At 33.7% G+C, this 23887-nt stretch overlaps 1 protein-coding gene across 1 annotated transcript in view; it reads left to right on the top strand.

Moving 5' to 3' along the window:
* LOC115881921 (zinc finger protein 358-like) overlaps positions 1-23887 on the top strand; it is a 214691-nt gene that overhangs the window by 161530 nt on the left and 29274 nt on the right. Inside the window, exons 2-4 of the mRNA XM_030899650.1 lie at positions 4827-5109; positions 9812-10060; positions 12998-13167. Of these exons, the coding sequence (XP_030755510.1) occupies positions 4827-5109; positions 9812-10060; positions 12998-13167 (702 nt within the window). The remainder of the gene's footprint in view (positions 1-4826; positions 5110-9811; positions 10061-12997; positions 13168-23887) is intronic.

Here is a 23887-nt window from a genome sequence, read left to right as displayed (position 1 = left end):
TTGCCATATTTCAACCATAAAGCTTGCCGCGATTAATAAACAAATTAACAACCTGTATATCATAAACAGAATAAACAAGGCTAGAATAACATTTAGAAAGCTCAACAATATTTGAGATCTAGACGGTACTCTCAACTTAAATTTAAACCAAATTTAAAATATTCAATTCAAATATCAATATTGCTGTATAGTGCAGAGACCTGAAAAATTACACCACCATGAATTAACAAACTCCAGTATTCATAAACCGCTATCTGACAAAAATTGTAGGAATATTCTGACCAAGCACTATCAGAAATTAGACAAGACAGAGTTATTGAGTGGAATCCACGAGGCAGTAGAACTGCTTGTCCAAGACATATATGGCAAAGAACAATTAAAAAGGAGATGGAAACAGTAAATCGATCATGATCGGTTAACCTCTCGTCATGACGAGATGTTAAATCAACTTCAAACAGCCGAACCCGCTGCAGAGCATTTAATGGAGCCACATGCTTCACGTAGGAGTGTAGGAGTAAAGTACGAAATGAAATAAACAAAAAAAATTATCGTACCTATGCATTTATGCACGCCTGTGGTTTGAACGATTTTCTGTACCTCTCAAATCGGCGCCTTTTTTCACTAATTCTTCATTAATATCTTTTGAATTATGTCTGTGTTTTATTCCTCCTGTTGATTATACTAACTATATTCAATCGTTTGCGTCCCGAGGCGACAATTAGCTCGGGTTTTGTAGAAACGAAACTGGGTTCTTGGAAGACCGGGAATTACTTTGATTTCTGCATAAGCTTGAATCAGTAAAAGGTTTCGCAGAAAGTAGGAATTTGCCTATTTCAGACAGATTTTTGTTGACGCAAATAAACAGGTTAATTCCATATCCAACATGCCAACATTTTCATTAGCATAAAGAAATAAAAGGAAATTTTAACAGTTACTAATGCTAGTGACAGAAATATGTTTAACGTGTTATGTTAGAGAGCCTCCATAAGGGCTTATTGCTGCTGAAGAACAAACATAATATGTAATAACAAATTACCATGTAAATGTGATAATTACCATGTATCGGTGAAACATCTAGACCATTAAATGTTCGAATTTAAAACGAAGAATATAAAAATTAATTAAAAAAGGTGATTTTGCAAATCTAAGATTTGCCAGAATTCATGGGACACAGGGCACAGAGGAGATTTTAATAATGCAAAAATTTTGATGAAAGAACCTAGAGCCTCTAAACGAAAAATAAAATAGTCTTTTTTAATACAGTGCAATATAAATAAATATATTGCTCAGGCATCTGTAGAGGATCGTAATGTATGGAAATCGTCTCTTTGATTTTAATAAATAGCATATATAAACATAACTAAAAATTAAAAACAAACTAAAAATAATCATATACAGAAAGTTTGAGGTTTGGTTTGGTTATATCAGATAGTAATTGTTAATGTTGAAGTTAAACTTGATATAATGTCATTTTACCAGATACCATTTACCATGTCAACGATTTTTTCAACTTTCCGTTGAAAAAAAAAACTAAAGTAAAACTAAAGTGTTTTTGAATAGTTGTATTTAGATATTTTATATAGTTTTTCTTTGCGCATTGTCTTTTTTTTTTGCTGTTAGGCATAATATTTCTGATACCGCCTGAAACGTTAAGCATTTTTTGTATGTTAGGCAAATTTGTTTTATTAGTAAAATACCGCTGACAAAATGGACTCCGTTAGATTAGCTCAGCGATGTTTACAAAAAATAACTATTTTATTTTATAGATTTTCTTACAGTGGCAAAATCCCCATAAGGCTTTTTTGAAGAAATGAATCCGCCACACAAGTATAGACATTATTAAATATATTTATACTGTCATTTGTCATTAGTATAAAAAATATGTAGTTTTAAATCAACTAATTGATTTAACGATAACACAAAATTATCTATCTGATCTAAACTAAGTAGTTTGAATTTTCACTTTATTTATTAATAAAAAGTTGTGGTAATCATTTTCAGCATTTAACGGATTTAAGAAATAAATTAAGATTCAATGAAAGTCTCTATGATAACAACAATAACAGCCATATCCACCGAATCCATTGATTAATTAATCAGGCCAAAACGTAATGTCCAGTCAATTCATCGATGAAACATCCATAAATCGATCTACGACCGAAACGCACAAAGAGAAAAACCGACCTAAAAAGGGCCAAACTAAAGAAAGAAGCGAAGAAGCGGCAGAAGAAAAAAACGACGACTGTTGGACTGAGGATCGACCGAGCGCGACTATCAAAGGAAAAAAGCGACAGAAAACGAAAAAATGCTAAACATCGCATGGGATAAACGGTAGCAATTGCAGATAAGAGAGCCGACGGGCGGCCGATCAAAGGATCGCGACCGCCACAATGGATGCCGCGGCCGGAGCCTTATTTGCCTGCCGCGGATCGCCGCCGATGCTGCAAGATGTTGGAATCCCCGGTGCGGGATACGCCGATACAATTGTCTACATCAAAAGGAAATAGTGACCAAATGGTTTCTTAGTTCCAGCTTAAATTCCAATTAAGCATCAACCAAATATTTATATCCACACTTATATTATATTATATTATTCTCCTTAGTTCGAAGAATTAAAAATAATAAACCGCCACGGAACAAAGATTTTATCGTTTTCAACCAAACAGAAACTGGAGTTACGAAAATGGGGAACATTGTGGAGATTTTGTGTCAAAAAGATCAAAGAGTTTCGATGTTTTCTTTATGTTGTTATAAACAAAGTTCCTCTGGTGGACACTTACTGAAATTACTCGCTGACGAGTATTTGACACGCATCAAAAGATAGTTATGCAAGGCTTTTTTTTTCATGAGCTTTTCTGTGACTGATATACGTGTTGTTATCTCCCTTCCGCACTTCGGACATTCAAAAATCTCATTACTTTTTTGACTTGTTACTCTTTGGTTGTCGTTGTTAACTGAGTTTATAATTCTTCTCCATTCTATTATGCGCTGCTCCCTCCCACTGATTCCTTTAAGTTTTCGTTATTAAATACTTATAATACTTATATCCTTTAAGTTTTCGTTATTATTCTTTATTCGTTAATATCTTTATACCTTTTGAGTTGGCCACCCGGTTTCCACGTATCGTCTACAAGCTCGCAGTAAAGTAGATATTTTGGTAGGCGGTTTTCTTGCATCCTGCATACGTGATCAACCTATCCTTAAGCGGGATTTAGTCATCATCAATCATTTTCAAGGACCAATACGTTTGAGACATGGTGGAACCATTTGATTCTTAACAGTTCTCTATGATGTCTCTGTTGCAACTGGTTTAATACGTTCATGTGTCGGCGGTACGGCACCAAGGTTTTGCTTCCATATAACATGTTGGAGATTATGTGATCGATGATATTCCCCATATCATTTTGCATATAAAATGACAGCGATCTTCATTTCATAGCAATCACTGACGCCGTTTTTCTGTGATGAATTTTAGACGTGTTTTTGTCTTTTATAAGTCTTTTTATGTTGTACAGACAGCCATAGTATCTGTATCTAATTCCCATTCCTCCTTCCTGTTGCAGTTTGTTGTCCACTATAATAGAGAACGCTGCCATGAATATGTTGAATAGGAGAGGCGCTAAGCACACATCCCTGCCTAACACCTGTATTTGTGAAGAACGTATCGAAGAAGAAATTTGTTGGGTACTCCGAACTTTTGCATTAATGCCCAAAGTGCATCTCTGTTTACAGAGTCGAAGGCTTTTGTTAGGTCGATGAATGCAACTAAATGCAAAAAATGCAAATAAAGTTTACTCTGCTGCTCTTTGACAAAAGTAAAAGAGAAAAATCCTGTAGTTGGCGGATGGAGAATATGGAATCAACGGTACGCGGTTGGTGCGAAAGCCCGTTTGCGGTTCTGGGAGGATTTCTATATGTGGGTGCAGGTTTGACATCATTTTTGGAGGACATAATGGATATGGTACATACTCAACAAAGCAGTGAGTTTTTATTTATCTGTATTTCGTGTGTCCATTTAATCAGTTGGATTAATTGAAATCGTTATTGGATATTTTTATAAAACTGTGAAAGGATGGGCTCCATTTATCTCTAGGTCAATCATTTAGAGTTGATCATGATTTTACCAGTTCCATAATCGAATATTCGTTTTAAAGATGAATTTTGCCAATACCTTGGTCTCTTAAGCGTTGGCAATATTGAGTTTATTGGCAATAAACTCAATATTTTGAGATATATATAAAATCCACACAGTGCTGGAATAATTCTGACGAATGATCACAACAGGCGTGTAATTGGCTCATTAAGCATATTCAGCATATAGCGATTGAGAGTTTTGTTTAGATAGTAATACCAAAGAATATTATATCTTTGGTAATAGATAGGTTTAAGCCTTAACACCAGATTTTTTTGCGTATATATTTCTAGTCTGACGAATCGTTTTTTTTAGCATAAATTGAATTAATGAAAGAACGATAAAATCTAAATTAGGTTCTTGCTCAAGTAGATGCATTAAATTTGGAGCTTCACGTGCACATCTGCACTTTATAACAGCCACTGGATTTATGCAGACTAGTATGCAAATAAAACAGGTGGTACAAATACTTTTGCTAATTATAATCTGGTACTTACTTCAGATATTACAGTAATCGAAATGTTGGATATTATTTTATCAAAGAAATTATACAAAATCATTTTTACCTGAAGTTCCTTCCTTAAGCTAGTTGCAAACACTTTACTGATAAATTCCTAGAACATGTTTAACACATTATAAATAAAATATTAATTTTATTTCAATGAAGGTACTTATATTCATACTTCTTTTTCAGATACGTCATAGATTTGGCTGTTATGATGAAATTTCCACGAACAACGGTCACAAAGTACGGCATTGTAACTGGGTGCGTTTCATACGAGTAGCTTCCGCCTTCAACCCTTCCGTCAATTTCGTCGCAACCAAAGTACGAGGTGAACCTGTGTATGAGGCAGTCAAACCCATTCCTCCCGATACGGAACTCCTAGTGTACTATCTCCCTGAACGACCGGAAGAGTTGTTTTTCGTCAGGATGAGGGCCAGTTTATACAGACAAACAATGGATTCTATTTTAGAAGGTGAGTAATTTTAGACGAATACATTATTAAATTCTAAGACGTTTATAATTCATATACGAATTATTTTTTTTTGTGTATGGTGCCATTAAAAGGACGTAGTGTAGATGTAGATCAGTAGTTCCCAAACTTATTTTTCTCGTGGGCCACTTTCAAAATTTTACTGGTTTCGGTGGACCCCCTGCTGCTACATTTCTACCACATTCTTAAAGTCGCCAAAAAATAAAAATTGTGTCACTTCTGAGTTCTGTCCCTATATTCCGATATGTAAAATAAAAACGAAAAATGGTACAGCCAGTATCTGAGACGGTTTTTTTGAGAGGTTAATTCTTCATCTCCGATATCAGTCGTACCAAAGTTTATGACTCGAATGACTGTCGTCTCGGTGCACTCAGTGATGAAGTGTTCTGTTATTTCCCCATTTTCGCAACAGAATCTGCATTCACCCTTGTTTCTTAGCTTCAAGCTACTGAGGTGTTCATTGAGGAAAGAGTGACTTCTTAAAACCCCTTGAAAATCAGAAGATTGTTCTTACTTAAATCAAGGAAAATCTTTGATTTTTCACGGTTGTAAGACCTGATAAATTTCTTCGAATGTATTAGACCGTTGGAGGATTCCCATTCCAGATTACGGATGGAGTCTTCCAGGTCCATGAGTTCTGCTTTAAGTTGCTTTCTACTTGGGAAGAAGAGACGGTTCTGGTCCATTTAATGAAGTGTTTGCTCCCTTTCTAGCTAGACCATTTTCTTTTTCATTACCTTCGTGGGATGGCATCCAGAGTAGGAGGACATTATTTTCTTTGCCCAATTTGTTCAGCTTCTCCAGGCATACTTTGACCAACTGGGAATTGATGTTAGCTCCTTTTCTATCTAGATCGTTTGCTTTTTCATTGTCTTCTATCACTTGGTGGGCTGGCATACAGAGTAGGAGGACTCTATTATCTTTGTCTAATTTCTTCAGCTTCTCTAGGCATTCTTTGACCAAATGGTTACTGATCGCTCTTAAGACTGCTTAACTATCGGATAAGATGGCTATTTCTTATTTCTGATAGTTCATATCTAAGACAAGTTGTCCTGCCTGAAGGATTCTGGGTTAGGTGCCCATTTATTCGAAGTATTTAGTTTTCGGCCCAAATACTCCAATGCTGCTTTGATTTTGGAAACATCAGTATACCACGTTATGATATGGTGTTTTAATTGAGCAAACGTTTGTGTCTTCCATTTATTTTTATTTGTTTAATAGTACAGTGAGGTGTGTCTCAAAGTTGTAGATTCTTAGTATGTACTGGGAGTTGGAGAAGTGGAATTTTCCTTTTGAGGGTGTGCCAAGCTCCTGAGCTGATAATTCTCCCTGTCAAATATTTATTATAGAAAATATGTAAATATTAATAAATAATTAAACGTAACAAATATGAAGAGATGTTAAAAAAACACGAATGCGAATCCATTAGCAGAATAATTTCATTCGTTGTTGCTGAGTATTAATATAACGGTTGTTTAACAAAACGATTTTTCGCCGTATAAAAACGGTAAAATTGAATCTAAGCATGCCATAATTACTGATAGTATTGAAATTTTTTTTTTGATTTATTAAATAAACAAATAATAGTCTAGTTATTAGTATTTCCAATGAAAGCGTAACAAGTTTAAATTAACAAGAAAGCGTTGTAAAATAATTGTTTACAGGCAATTTAGAATATTTTTTTATACATTGACTATGTAATAACTTTTTTATGTTATGTAAAATGTTTCTATTATGACAACTTACTTCAAAATGTTTTAGTTTCAAAATATTTATATTTAATAATCTTATAAAATAAATAAAATAAAATATATACGTACGAAAATTTGTCAAGATATATGTAATTTTACATTAACATCTACGATCTTGCAAAATACATTTTTGCAAAAAACATCTTCTATTGGTCTGAAAAAAAGATATTACAGAAATTTTAATAATTTAGAGGATAAAAATTATATTTCTTTGCAAAATTTATAACACAATGGGGTAACAACAGTCAAAATATTATACAACTTTATCTAAATTTGCTCACACACGGATATCATGCGAAAAAGTGTAATGTGATGATGTTATTATGTCAAATTATATATGAAAATGTAGGTCAGCACCTATTGCTCTTTTTTTTACGAATTTACTGTATAATTCTAATAGGATAGCTGAATACTGAATTTTGTGCTGTATTTAGAGCAATATGTAAGGTTCTAAAAGATTCTAAATTGACTGTTATATGATAAAGCTTCATTCAGAACCTCCAAATTAATGGAATAAATTAGTGTGTACAATTATAATTTTTACTTAAGAATTTACGATCAGTCACAATGTTTATAAAAATACAATTAAAATTCATAGAATAACGAATATCCTACCAACAGCTTGCGGTGGTCATTTTGTATGCGTAGATAAATCCTAATAATTAGCTTATAAAACAATAAACTTTTAATGTTTTTACTACAATTTCTCTTGACGGATGATAATCAAATGTCAAAATGACATTACTAGCAAATTTGAAGTATAATATATGCAAAAGTTAATTAACTTTCTCTACTAATTGAAAATTACTATCACTAATTTTGACCTCCTGAACACTTACATTGACATTAGAGGAACAAATTTCTGTAATTTGGAACCACTAATTTCGTGAAGTTCTGAATGAAACTTATATTTAAAAAATCACCCTCTGATTTTTGCGTACTTAAACCTTGTATACCTGTGTCAAGAAATATTTTTAATTTTATGTTTGGAATAGATAGATTGAGCCAGCAACTGATATTGACTTAAAAATGTGTTAATATTATATTTCGTAGGTATTGCTTTACTGACATAAATAACAAATTATATTTAAGTGGAAAATATTTTTTTGTAGTCTGTATCTTAATGTCGGCGTTTATGATACACGTCTATTCTTTCTGTTCCTTTTCTTCCCAGGGCCGGCAATTTTCACTCGTTTTTCCTTTTTCTTGGGGCCAGTGGTCGTTTCCTTTTTCGTTGGGCCTCGGCCGCTAAAAATTCAACCAACCACGCAACGCGCTCGATTAAAGCCAATCAAAATGCTAACTTGTGCAAAATGCCTAATAAATCTGTCACGGCGCTCGGTGAAATTATCTATTGTTCCTTGAAGCGTAATTGACCGTTCGTTTTGGGCCGTCATCTTCGGCGGATTGTTTTTTGAAGGAATTCGATTATTAGTGGAAAAAATTAATGTAAATATACAGCCAGCCCAATAGCTTAAAGGTCTTTGACTTATGCCTGAATTGGAGGGATCGTTAAATAAGTTACTTTTATGATAGCAACAGGAGACAGCGATGTAGATGTTGATGTAGTCCTATATGAGAAGGGAGAAATTAATGTACCCCTTTCTTGAAGTATAACTCATTACACAGCCTAAGGATTTGACTAAAGCCAGTATCTGAGACGGTTCTACCGAGATTAGTTTTCCATCTCCGATATCAGTCGTACCAAAGTTTATCGCACAAATGGTTGTTGTTTCGGCGCACTCAATGATGAGATGCTCTGGTGGTTCCCCAATTTCCCCAAAGAATCTACATTCGTCGTTTTTTCTTAGATTCAATCTACGGAGGTGTTCATTGAGGAGACAGTGTCTTGTTAACAAACCCTTGACAATCCGAAGATTGTTCTTACTTATGTCAAGGAAAATCTTTGTTAACCGTAAGTCCCGAGAAATTTCCCATTCCAGGTTACGGATGGAGTCTTCCAGGTTCTTGAGATCCGCTCTAAGTTGGAAGCACCTGGTCCAGTTAGTGGAGTGCTCGCTCATTTTCTAGCAAAAGTGTTTGCTTTTTTTATTACCTTCTATCTCTTGATGACTCAGTGTAGAAGGACTTTATTTTCTTTGCATAATTTGTACTTCTTCGAGCGTCTTAGACTATTGGAGGATTCCCATTCCAGGTTACGGATGGAATCTACCTGGTTCGTGAGATCTGCTTTAAGTTGGTTTCCACTTGTGAAGCAAAACGGTTCTGGTCCAGTTTCTGAAGTGTTCGCTCTCTTTTTAACTAGATCGTTTTTAGGAGAACTTTATTTTCTTTGCCTAATTTGTTCAGCTTCTCTAGGCAATCTTTGACCAACTTCGAATTGATGGTTACTGACTTGGTCGCTTTTAAGGCTGCTTAACTATCGGATAAGATGGCTATTTCTTGTTTCCGATAGTTCATGTCTAACTTGTACGTATCTTTGGATAGCGTAGATTTTTGTCTGAAGTTATCCATTGGTTTGGGTTGGCAGTTTTCGGCATCAGTAAACTCAGTTTTCGGCATCAGTAAACCACGTTGTGGCACGGTCTTCTACCTGCTGAGCAAACGTTTCTCTCTTCCAATTCTTTTTATTACTCAACATTATAGTGAGATGTTTCTCAAAGTTACATTCTTGGTATGTCACTAGGAGTTGCAGGAAAAATGCATTTCCTTTTGAGGGTGTTTGCAAGCTCCTGATCTGACAATTCTCCCACTACTGTTTCCACTTTCCACAAAAGATAATTTTTATATTCCTTATCGTTAAAACATTATAACAGCAATATAAAACACTAATTTTCCACAATACATCAAAACACTTTGCGTTTCGCTAACCACATCATCATAAAATAATTAAAATTATTTTTTGTCTTTCTCAAGTAAAATTTAAATATTATCAATAACATTGCTTTACTTATATTCTTCTTTTATTACAGATTCCCCTTTGGATCTCTCGATGTCCCTCCTTTCCAGAGGACTTTCTGGATCACCGCCATCCGCCGAAGACGAACGAAAATCAGTGTCTGGTGATTCGTCTGCCGCTTCTTCACAGGGTGATCTACCCGAAACGACCGTGCCAACGCCTAGAGCCCGTCCGCGAGAAAGAACGTTACTACCCTGTGGAGTTTGTAGCAAAGCCTTCGACAGACCTTCGTTGTTAAAAAGGCATATGAGGACGCATACGGGTAAGCATTTTATAAAGGCCATAAATAAACTAATACTGGTTCAAACTATCATCGTCTAAAATGTGCGTTTCTTCACAATTTTCTAATGTAATTCATAATCATAAAAATATTTTTCGCCAATCAAAGAGACGGGAATAGTTTATATTAACACCAAACAGAGGCGGGATCCATAATGTTGGCAAAATATTAAAGATTTTTTTGTTGTGTAATATTGATATTATATATTATATTATATTATATTCGAGGAACATTATCTGATTACTTATATGCATATAGTCTTCACATATTTAGTCGATCTACTATTCAACATAACTAATCTTATAACTCAGGTTACCTATCAAATTTTCTATCTAGTTGGTGTCCGGAGGCTAGGGGCGCAGCTCATGTCTACTAATTTTTTGCACTAGTTGTTTCAAATCCTTCAAGTGGCATTTCATCGGCGGACTATAATAACATGCGGTTAAATTTTAATGCTAGCCGCATTACTTTCCTTAGTATTCCGACGGCACTTGTATACAATGCTGTACATTGCTACTATTAAGGTGAGAAAATCTATATAGGGATATTATTAAAGAACAGGTTTATATTTGTCAACTTTTAAACAACCTAAATGTTGAGAAATGAGTTTTGAACCATAGTTGCTTTGGAAGGAGAGGTATAGTGGATTGCTTCATTTATTTTCAAAATTTGGTTATATTGTGCATTTTATTGGACGTCTACATTTATCAATATTATACGACATATTTACAGGGTGAATCTTAAATAAAGGCAAATATTTTAAGGGCTGGTGGATCTCGATAAAAGAAATATATTTCCTCTTTACCGTTTTTCAAATAAATCCAAAATAACCCAGTTATTTTACTTTGAAAATTCCCAAAAAAAAAATTTTTTTGTTCAAATTTTGAGAACCACTGGAACTTTTTTGGATTTTCTTTCTTGTAAATTTAATCTACTACCTATATATTATATGCACCCATAAATGGGTGGTGTTAGTTTAGCTTAGTTAAACGCAACTGTAAAGGATCTATGTATCTGTTAAGTTGTTTTCAATAAATAAATAAATAAATAATGTTTTTTAACTAAAAACTCGTCTCTAAAAACTCGAGTCAAACATATAAAGCTTTTTCGGCATCTGAGATCGTATAACGTAGACAACCCTGACATGAGCCTTTTAGTAAACTTATACTACAATCAAACTACTGCTGTTAGGGTCGATGAAAGAACTACAAATGACATCTCAATAAAACGAGGAGTAAGATAGGGGTGAGTTTTGTCACCGGTATTATTCAACTTGTATTCAGAGAACATTTTTCACGAGGCTTCACCGGCAGAACAGAAGGCGTTAAAATTGGAGGCGTAATCATAAATAACATAAGGTACGCAGACGACACCGCCATTGTCGCAGAAAGCAAACGCTGCAAAAAAAGACTTGCAAACAAAAAAACAAAAAAGACTTGCAAACGCTGCTAGACAGAGTACATGACGCTAGTTCCAAATGCGGTATTAATATAAATATGAAGAATGCGAAATGGATGTTTGCGTGTAAATACAAATTAATCCAATCCAGATAAAAATCAGTGGCCACAATAATGAGCAAGTACAACATTTTAGATATTTAGGAAGCTGGCTAAATAGTGAAGATACATGTGACGAAGAGGTAAAGGCAAGAATTGAAATGGCACATAGAACATTTAAAAATGGAATACCACGCTCACTAATAGAAACCTGTCACTGCAAACCCGATTACACTCTTCTTTACAGATGAGAGACATGGACGCTATAAATCAAAAGCCTTTGAAAAGTGGTGTTATCGGAGAATACTTAAGATTTCTTGGATCGAACATAGAAGCAACAAGGAAGTTCTTGGCAGCTAAATAAATATCGGGAACTCGTAACCACCATAAAGGCCAGAAAGGTTAGCTACCTCAGACACATAATGCGAGGCACCAAATGTTATGTTCCTCGTTTGATCATTCAATGAAAAATCGAAGGTAGAAGATGGATAAGTCGAAAGAAACTGTCATGGCTGAGAAAAATACGGAACTGGGGACCGGACCGGTCTAGGAATTCAACGAAATTGTCATTGAGATCGCCAACGCCTCAAGACAGGCACGGCACCGCAAGAAGAAGAACTAAAAACTAGAAGAAATCCCAATTTTTTTTCGAAAAATTCCTTATTTTAAAAAAAAAATTCGTGAAAAAACTCATAATCGTGTTTCTGGATCAAAATATACTACCCCTAAAATATTTGCACTTATTTAAGACTAGCTCTGTATATTTTATGCAACTGCGGGACTACAAAAAGAGGAGTAATAAAAATATAACTATTACTATTACTTAATTTTTGGTTGCTTTTCTTACCATTGCTCTTTCTTTATGTCCTCAAGTTAATTCAAAAATAAAAAAAAAACTATAGTAACATCTTCTAATACTATATCAATCTTGGACCATCTTAAATTTAGATGAACTAAATTCGTTATTATAAATAAGCGGTCATTAATTATGTGATGGAGTCAATGAGACCGTGCACTAGTATCCATGGACTAAATTAGAATGAATGTTCCTTTTTAATTTTAGTAGTTCCCATTTAAATATTATTATTAATTTAATGTCATCACTGTGATTTTAGATTACTATCTAAACAATTTCAAATAATAGTCAATACTAGTCTTAATAAAAATAATAAATGAAGTTTTTTTAAATGAATCCAAAGCATTTAAATTCAAAATACAGGTCGACACAAATCTCACGACATGCCACCAATGCCTCATAAGAAGTATATTTAGAACTCAAATTTCAAATTGCCTCGATAAAAATCAATCGATTAGCTCTATTGGCTATTTTTGTATAGTGATTATTTAGCCACCCGCTATATGTTTAATATCATTTAAATCAAAATTTAAAATACACAACTTATTGTCCATTTTTTAATTCCAGGAGAAAAACCTCACGTGTGCATGGTGTGCGGCAAAGGGTTCAGCACGTCCTCGTCCTTGAACACGCACCGGAGGATCCACAGCGGAGAGAAGCCCCATCAGTGCCCCGTGTGTCTGAAAAGGTTCACCGCTTCCAGCAACCTCTATTACCATCGCATGACACACATCAAGGTAAGAAAAAATACGAGACAATGCTTTGTTAAAAGGATTGGAATTTTTTCGGCGCCTCTTTTATACGTGTCATTAATTCGATACAGAGTGAAGTAGTATGTTTTTATTATTTGTGCATAAAAGGCGTAGCTACGGGGGCGCAACGTGGGACAGAAAATGTCTATATGTCTGTTTCATCTCTTCAAGAAAAATGCATTGGGTATTTCGCTAATTGTACTGAAAGAAAAAACTACAAAAACAATAGTTATTTTTTGTAAACGCTGCACTGCTGTCAACCTGACCAATTTGTCAGCAGTGATTTACTAATAAACAAATTTGCCTAACGGACAAAAAAATGGTTAACATTCCAGGAATTATATCTCTTCCCGTCGTCGGAAGCAAAAAAAAATACAAAGAAAAAAACTGTTTAAAATATCTAAAAACAACTATTCAAGAACATTTTAGTTTTTTTCACCAGATACGTCTATAAAAACCGTTGACGTTCTGTTAAAATGACATTATATCAACTTAAACTTCAAAATTAACAATTCCTACCTGATAACAATTACACACTTGGAAGAAAATTACAATATATCCAAAAAAATAAAACACTTTAACCCCCAATAGCTAAGAAACAACGCAGAATCGGACCTATGTTGATATAAGAAATAAATCTTATTTTTACGTGAGGGATCTTCTCCCGAGAGATAGCACATGTTTTTTGAAACACCCTGTATAATACGTGTCTTTTTTACAGATGATGTCTTAATATAACATATTGCAGAATTTGAAGATAAAATATTCTTCTTCAGAATCACTCATTTTAAAAAACGCAACACTTTGGTTAACTCATTTTAATTTACTAGTAAGTTCTATGGATCTGTAAGATTAGTATATTGTTTTAGGTTTATTTTTGTAACAAGAAATGGCGCTATACGTGCCTTCTACGTATAGCCGCCCATACTAAAATATGTTAATAATCAATTATCTCAAAAACTGCGACTTTGACTGATTTTAATGTTATTACAAATTTTGTTGCAAATATTATTCCTAATCTTAAATTGAAAACCACGTCTCGCTAGCTACTATAATTTTGGAGTTACGATTTTTTAAAATTTTTAACCCCCTCCCATACCTCCTTACCAACCCCCCACCTCCACCAAAAACTAACGGCCAGATTCTCGGGTTCTACAGTATTTTTGTGCCAAATTTTGTTAAAATCGGTTTAGCGGTTTTTGAGTTATCGTGTTACAGACGGACAGATGAACAGACGAACAGACAGACAGACAGACAGCATGAAAATATTTTGTATTTAGGTCATTTATGACACAAATAACTCATTTTGAGTGAAATTAAAAAAAACTTTTTTTTTGCCGATATAGCCTACCATAATACCTGTTGGTATGGTCGGCTAAAAAAGTTGATTAATTTCACCTAATCAAAACGCTAGTTTAATTGGCAGCTTAATACATATAGAGTTATCCGAGGGCTCAATTGACATAAAATACAATTTTTAGATACTTAGGTATAAATATATTTTTTTATAATAAATAAGTTGCATTTAAAACAAGTAACCACTGTTTTCTTTATTTACGTTGACACTAATGATATTAATATATGATTACTGAATATCGAATAAAAAACAGTTACCTCAACTTTTGTGACCGACTATGACAAAACGTTTACAAACCTAATCTGAAAGACGATTAAAGAATTCCATTTGTTACTTCTGTAGGTTACAGCTTCCTCTAGACGGTTCATTAGTTTCAGGTAATAAATTTCGAATTTTCTTACACCTGTTCCACCCAACAGTATAAAATTACGATGTATTTTTTCAAATACATATTTCTTATTCTTTAAGCACGGGCACGGGATATTTCAAAAGTGAATTTAAGTATTTCAAACACCCGTTTTAACTAATGTTTTTTCACATCTAATCACAAACTAAATGTTTTTTCACATCTTTCAAATAGGTGAAATAATATATTCATCCAAAATCTATCACACACCGGATTTTTTGTAGTATAAAGATTAGAAAGTAATAATTTATATTAACAAAATGACATTGTTTCATTAAGAATATCCCACCTTTAATGAATCCAAACTGCTTCAGTCACCGCCTGCAATATAAAGGAAGATAGTCCTTTCTTTTTCGGCTCGTAATCCACAGCGGTGGCTCAGGGCGGAACTAATTTTCTCTCTCGGAGCTAGAAACAAAACCAACATAATTAATTTCGACGGGGCATTTCGTTTTTTAATTATTTTTTTGTTGGCAAAGTAGGCGTTACCAATTCGAGGAGACGCGATGCGAAGGGTGCGGTGCTCTAGAAGCTCATTTGATGAGGCTATAAGTTAATTAACAGACCCGTTTCATTAGACTGTGGCTTACTGGTTAATCCGTATAATAGTTCTTCCTGTGAACTCCACATCGTAGTCTTTTCAAGTGATGTATATTTGATGCATTGTACAGGGTGGGTCAAATTCGACGCTTTTAAATGGAAACACCCTTTTCTATAGGAGATAGGCGAAAACTAATATCGGTGTCTGGAGCTCAATTTTCATCATAAACATGATGGTGAAAACCGTACATCAATATCTGTTACCGTTTCGGAGTTACAGGGTGTTTTTCAAAAATGTGCATTTTTAACAAATCGCTGTAACTTTTTTGATATGGAAAATTTTGTATTTCTATGAAAACATTTCCAAAACACCTTTTTACTTAGAATTTAATGGTTTAAGTATACTTTTTTTAAAATTAATAATTTAAGAGTTATCAACAGAAAAATTTATTTTTTATTTGGGACACCCCCTATATTTTTAATTAACTGAAAAGAATTTAAAATTACCTTTCCAAAAATATAGCACACTTGATATTTTGTTATAATCCCCTTCGAAATACAGAATTTTTAAAAGTTCGCCACTTTTAACTGGTAAGCTTTGGACCCCGTATTGATGATATGCCCTTAATGGAACTCGAAAACATATTTTTCCAACAAGGCGACGCACCGTCTCTGAACGCTGAAGTTATCAGCAAATTTTTGCAGCCAATTTCAAGAATAATTGAAGAGCTAACCAAGATCCCAGCCGTTGGCCATCGAGGCCGCCTGACTTAGTGCCCATGGATCTAATCCTATGGATATATTTGCGGGAGAATAAAAGTTCCTTATTCTTGCGTATAATCTAGACAAGAATTAGAAATACTTAGCAGTTATGAGAGGGTATCTTTCACCCCCACCGAGTTAATGAATTCCGCGAGAAATGTTCAAAAACTGCCCGGTCTGTCCATAACAGAAGACTGTCGATAAGTCAAACACCTGTAGCAAAATCTCATATCTTGGTTTGCTATTTATTTTTATTGTTATTAGATATAGTTTAAATGTGTTGATGTTGGTTAAAATTATTTTAAAATGTTATAAATTGTTATAGAATTCTGCGTCTCTCATAGCAAATATTATTTTCGTTTTAATTGATGCTCACAGCTAGATTTTTTTTTGCATTACAGCCGGTGCCGTTCAAAGCCTACTTATTTAAAGCGGGCGAATTTTTATATACTCTATATCTCGAAGAGGAATCGAGCAAAATATCAAGTGTGTTATATTTTTGGAAAGGTAATTTTAAATTATTTTCAATAAATTAAAAATATACAGGGTGTCACGTATAAAAATCAAATTTTCTGTTGATAATTCTTAAACTATTAATTTTAAAAAAATTATACTTAAACCATTAAATTCTACGTAAAAAGGTGCTTTGGAATTGTTTTCATAGAAATACAAAATTTTCCATAGTAAAAAAGTTACAGCGATTTGTTAAAAATGCACATTTTTGAAAAACACCCCTTAACACCGAAACGGTAACAGATATTGATGTGCGGTTTTCACCATCATGTTTTTGATGAAAATTGAGCTCCAGACACCGATATTAGTTTTCGTCTATCTCCTATAGAAAAGGGTGTTTCCATTTAAAAGCGTCGAATTTGACCCACCCTGTACAATGTTTGAACTGTTCGTTAATATGAAGCAAATTGTTTTGAAACAAAAAGTCAAGTTTCAGTTATGTAAAATAAAGGTTTACGATTTATTTTATTAAAACTTCGTAGAAACTAATCATAACGGAGAATTTATTTAATTTTAATATGTCTTTTAAAAAATGTTATCAATTTTTATCTAAAATAAAAACGGAAACTTTACTAATAGTTAAAATTTACATGAGATTTCCGATCTTCAGATTGGCAATCGCTCAAACTCGATTCCTATATGATAATGGTTTTGCCTCCGACTTTGAATAAAAAGATTAAGAGTCCATTTCACTAGTTCGAAAAAGTAGCGAAATAAGCGTTCAGCATTTAACGTTTTATGTAAAACTGGCTAGGTATTTTTACACAAATGAACAAGGAAATTAAAGATAAAGGATTATGCTATATCCGTATTGTAGCACATGTTTAGACAACTTCTTTATTTTTGAGATTTTGATGGTCAATCATCAACAAAATATTCCTTATATTTGGACACAATTTTCTCGAAAATAAAGACATCATTTAAAATTCCTTTACAATACGGAAATAGATTGAAGTTTTGTGTTTATAATGATATATAATTATTTATATGGTTTTGTAACAAATTGCTCGCTATTTTATGGCAAATGCTGAAGTTCTGCAAACCTTAATCAAGCCTTAATCAAAGCACGTGTGTTTGGAATTTAGGGTGTGGCTTAACACGACAGGATCTGAGAGCGACCCGAAAGTACAGCTTAATAGACTCTTAAGGAAGGAGCATATCAAAAAACAGCCGTGAAGCGGTGAGCCAATGGGGACCTAAAATAGCTGACTTAAATTCTGGTTTATCAGTACCGTTCTAATTTTATTCAAAACATGTAAAAATAATAAGGGCTTATTGTAATAACATGATAAGCCACTCAACCAGAAATCAGTTTTATTAACTAGTGACTAGTGTTTTTCTTGCGTTTTATTGTGCTTTTATCCAACAAATTTGTTAGATAAATACTTAGCGAATTAAACTAAACTAACTCTAAAATGTCTTCAAATTTATAATTATTAATAGTTAATTTCGCACATACAATAGTCGGGTAGACTCAATAATTTCTTATTTTTCTAATATGTTTCTAATAAAAATAGATAAAGTTATAATAAATATTAAGCTATTTAGTTAGCATTCAGTATTAATAGTTTTATAAATGGTCAGTTTACATACGTGTATGTATGTTATACAGGGTGAGTCTTAAATAAGTGCAAATATTTCTAGAGATAGTATATTTCGAAAACAGAACCACGATTATGAGTTTTTTTTCGCGAATTTTTTGATAATATGGTTTGGTTACACAACATAGGTAGTAGATTAAATTTTAAAAAAATAAAATCCAGAAAAGATCCAGTGGCCCTCAAAATTTAAGCAAAAAATCATTTTTTTTTTGGAATTTTCAAAGTAAAATAACTCGGTTATTTTGGACTTATTTGAAAAACGGTAAGAGAAAATCTATTCCTTTTTATCTACCAGCCTTGAAAATAATTGCACTTACTTAAGACTCGCCCTGTATAGTCACTTACCAGTGAAAAGTTATTCCATTTTTTTTGAAAATTTGGAAATTTTTCAAAAAAAAATTGGATTATTTTAATAATACGGCAACATTATGTAGTACATTAAATTTACAAGAAATAAAATCCAGAAAATATCCAGTGGTTTTCAAAATTTAAGCAAAAAATTCTTTTTTTGGGGAATTTTCAAAGTAAAATAACTCGGTTATTTTGGACTTATTTGAAAAATGGTAAAGAGAAAATATGTTTCTTTTATTGAGACTTAAGAGCCCTGAAAATATTTGCACTTATTTAAGACTCACCCTGTACTGTATAGTTACTTAACCAGTGAAAATTTATTCGCAATAGTGTCACTGTTAATTTAAGTTCTGGCACACCTTCCTTCTCGATTTACTATCTCTAGACAAAATCAATTGCAGAATAAATAATAAGTAATATGAATAAAGCTCAGTAAACACAAACAAATCCACGAAACTTCAAATTAAATTAAAATGTTTCAATTAAAACGTCAAAAAGAACTGTCAAGAGTGGGGACTTAAGATGTCGATTCCATCCACCATTCATAAATACATGGATAATACCGTGTGACCGAAAAAAGTAGGGTCATCAGTGATGGCTATGAAATGAAGATCGCTGTCCTTTTATATTATGTAAATTTATATGGGAAACACCCCTTCCTTAATCTTTTGCTACTTTTCAAATGGTCATCCTTGTATATGGGTACGATATTCCGGTAGCAAGAGTTTACTTATTAAAACAAAATAGAATTCAGTAAAGTAACCTAACATTACTCTTCATAGCCTCTATGAGCAAACGGATTAGTAAGAATGCTATTCCATACCGACATACCTACCCACATGACGTGCAAATATTCTGTTCAGCTGCGTCTTGATCCTTGTCCGACTCCGTCTCAGCTACCGTATCGGCTCTCACATCTCTTCCGAAGAGCGACGCATCGGCCGGGCAATCGAACGGCAGCGTGATTGATCATAAATAGCCGCCGGCACCTAGTCTCGTCCATTTAAAACGTCCATCAGGTGTCAATCTGTTCGCGTTTGCAAAATCTACCGCGCTCGCGTCCCACTTCCTTTTTTTCCAATTCGTTCTTTTTCGCTTCTACTACTGCCGTCCACTCCGCTGCTGCTGCTACTACTACAGTTTCGTTTTTCCGTTCTTTTTGCCGTCGATTTTAAGTCACTCATTCCGTCACCTGTCACTCCGGGCTGCCACATCGAGACAAATGCAGCCCGATGTACGTAGGATAAACTGAGCGATTAGAGGTGCACGTATTAAATGTAAAATGTACAACCTTAGTAATTTTTGTGAAGAATTAGTGTAGGTTAATCGACAATTCTAGCAGATATTTTTGAACCTCTGATGTTTGTATTGGGACAAAGAACTGTATAAATATTCCTCGTTATCTGCGAATGATCCCGATCTTTGTTTCCAATATTTCCTCTTATACTACCTTCCATATCAGTGTCACATGCTGTAATTTTTTATGCAAGTTTTTACACTTAAGCATAACAATAGTATTAAGTACAGTAAAATTTTTTGTACTTCATATAGATAAAACGAATAATCGTCGATTTCAAGTCACGGACTCATAAAAAAAAATCTCTATACCTATATCTCTCCAAAACATCCTATATGGGTATTTTGCCACTGCAAGAAAATCTACAAAATAAAATAGTTATTTTTTGTAAACACTTTTGGCACAAAAACATTTCAAATTTATTATTTCAGTCTAATAACTATTTATTAGTCAACCATGTTTAATTTATGTGAATAATGACAGGTATTGATAATTTCGATTCCAAATATCTTGAAAACCATAACTTGTAGCGATTTTTACCAAGAGACCTTTTTCACGTAAAAAACATCGTAAATGTATGTTTTTTTACTCAGTAGTTTTATACAGGTACGGACGAAAAGTTATTACTCTTCAAACCAGTTAAAAAATATGTAGGTGGCGCCCTCTACTAGTAGGAGTCATATTGACATCAAAATCAAATTTCTCATGTCAAAAAACTCCCAGACATCAATTTTCATCCAAATATTAACGTTACTTCAGAAATTATTTGGAAAAAATCGAAATATAAATGAAACTTCTACACCCTGTATCTCCGAAACTAGTCATTTTAGGACATACATTTATACAAACTTTTTTACTTGTTTTTATCTGCAGAATATGCTGTCGAAGTTTCCGGAATACAGTTCGGACCACCCTGTATATTATAAGATGACCAAAGTTTCTATATTTTGGGACCACCCATATTATAAGATGACCAAGGATCTTAACGCCCTTTATATCTTTGTTAATTTTTTTCTATCTGAACATTTCCTCCTATAATCTTGGTTGTAAGGTTAAAAAATATATTATAAGCTGATGGTTCTTACATTTTGGGACTACTTTTGATGACACTGAAACTCTTCAGACACACCTTCCTTACAAGTTCAATAACATTGTAGGGATTTATTACTACGGATTGTTAAAAAAATATATACCTAGCGTTTTTGTTCTGATATCCGGTTCATGTCGATTCTGTAATACCCTGAACATCCCCGTTTGACACTACCACGACGTTGATCTCCGATTGAAAATAATCCTCTAAATGAGAGGCTTAAATTTAAGGCCCTTAACGCGAGACAATCGAGGAAAAACATCAGATTTTTTCGGGTCCAAATCTGCTTACCGCCTTGTTTCGGCTTTGCTAAGCTAATTTTTGTCGTATTATCTTCGTTGCTTTTGCTCTTTTGTATTTCGTGTTTATTCCGTGCTGTCAGCGTTGTTCTCACGCCGAGATTAATTTGCATTTTTAAGCCCTTGGCCGTTGACGTGTGAATTATTGCAGAATTAATTAGAACTTACTTTTTTTCGAGATAATGAAAGCACCATGAAAAAAAAACACGATGACGAATAAACCTGGAAAAGTGTCTTATAGTATATAATTATTATATAATTCTCCTTTTAATTCAAATTCTAATTTTCCTTAATCTAATTACGATCACAAAATAGTTTTAAGAAATGTTTACATGAAATCGATTTAAGATCAATTTTCATAAAACAAGGCAAGAATGCAATTATTGTTTTTTAGACAGGATGAGTCTTAAATAAGAGCAAATAGTTTCAGGGCTGGTAGATTGGTCCGAATCTTAAAATTTTTAACCCCCTCCCATACCCCCCTACCAACCCCCCACCACCACCAAAAACTAATAGCCAGATTCTCGGGTGCCACAGTATTTTTGTGCCAAATTTGGTTAAAATCGGTTTAGCGGTTTTTGAGCTATCGTCGAGGTTATCGTGTGACAGACGGACCGACGGACAGACAGACAGACACCATGAAAATATTTTGTATTTAGGTCATTTATGACCCAAATAACTCATTCTGAGTGAAATTAAAAAAACTTTTTTTTGCCGATCTTAATACCCTACCATAACTGTTGGTATAGTCGGCTAAAATATAGCATTTGGAAGTGTGGCAAGATAGGCAGTATATTTAATTTAGATCAGTAATTCCTATAGTGGTCCAGGAGGACCCCAGGGATCAACGGCACTACGCAAATTCCCATCGTTAATTCTAATATTCAGTTTTTTTAAAAAGTTTTGGGAATATGGTAGAAATTTGGCAACAAGTTCACCGAAAGCAATCAAATTTTGAAAGTGGCCTACAAGAAAAAAAAGTTTGGGAACAATAGAAGAGCCCAGGGTAATTATTTGATAAGCGCCAATTTCCTAATTTTAGGATTTTACAATATTATAGCAGGTCTAACTGATCCCTACAAAATGTATAAACTCTGCAGGGCAATAAGTTCTTGAATCCTATGATATATGCCTAGTAAAAATATATAATATACAGGAAGAACCTGATAACCACCAGCTTTTTCCGCTGGACCCTTCAATTGATTTAGACGAACGATAAATAAAAGAATTCCTCTCAATTTTGAATGGCTCTCAATTTTTCTAAATATTTTTTTTTAATATTTCAAACTTCAATAACTCGACTATTTTGGACATTATTAACATTTGCACTTTTCTAAAACCCTCCCCGTACAAATATATTTATATTTTCTAAAATATCCATTTTTGTTGGAAACTATTTATATTTTACTGTGTAATTAACACTTAAAACACACAACAAGCACAGTGCAAAGCTTCAGCATTAAGCAATTGACTCGCAATGTTATTTCCACGCCTACCGTAACGATGTTTTCATTCGATCGTACGGTATGCGTTTAAACGGGGTTAGATCTATAAGATATTCGAGTCATAGATAACGGAGGAAATTTTTCGAACTAGGAATGATTAATATTTAGTCCAGAGCAAATCACTTTTGCAAAGAAATCTTTGTGTAACAAGGTCACCTATACCCGGCCGCGTCTATAAATCCGATGCAGGAAGAAACGTAAACGACCGTAAGCAATATATAATTTTGATTTACGTATTAACTGTAACGAAACCACACAAAGACGTGAAATTTCCTTTTTTCCAAACGACGCGACGTCGAGGGAAACCGCTCATGTCGAACGAAGACTTTTAACGTACAAAAAAGTTACCAGGGACAATAAAACGGACCTCTACAATAGACTGGCGTTTTATTTCTATGTTTACGTTAATGCAAATCGTAAATATCATTTATTACATGGCGACAACGTTATAGCCAGTGCGATATTAATCATATTTGTTGTATTGTATACTTAAGCCTGTTACATTTATAGTGTTCGTATTTTATAAGTAGCTATCTTGTCTCGTTTAGTTGAAAAGTGGTATTTTGCAAGATCTTAGCCAATTAATTATTGCAAGTAATATTAAAAGAACAAGTTATTAAGGTCGTTTTAATAATAATAATAATCAACAAATGCTTCTAATTTTTAATGCGTGCATGAGTAGGCACATGACACATCATACTAGAGGTAGGCAAAGATTAGAGGAATCGTTCATTTAAAAGAGTATTAAAAATGAATCGTGAGATTCGATTTACCTCTTAGAATACGGTTGGTTCAATTGAATTGTGGTGGATACGGATCCATAAAATAGCTCGCCGTATGTATAAAGCTCGTTCAAAGAATCGTGAGAATTGAATCATTGCTTACAATATGGTTCGTTTAAAAAATGAATATTAGATAAACGGGATGTTTCCATCGCTCACCCCTATAACTTGTTTATTTTTCAGATAAAAATGCGATATTTCG

The sequence above is a fragment of the Sitophilus oryzae genome, unplaced genomic scaffold (assembly GCF_002938485.1).
Source record: "Sitophilus oryzae breed Bouriz unplaced genomic scaffold, Soryzae_2.0 scaffold_1744_pilon_pilon, whole genome shotgun sequence".
Classification (NCBI taxonomy): Eukaryota; Metazoa; Arthropoda; class Insecta; order Coleoptera; family Curculionidae; genus Sitophilus; species Sitophilus oryzae.
Note: the sequence above shows the minus strand (reverse complement) of the source record. Positions and strands in the feature narration are given on the sequence as shown.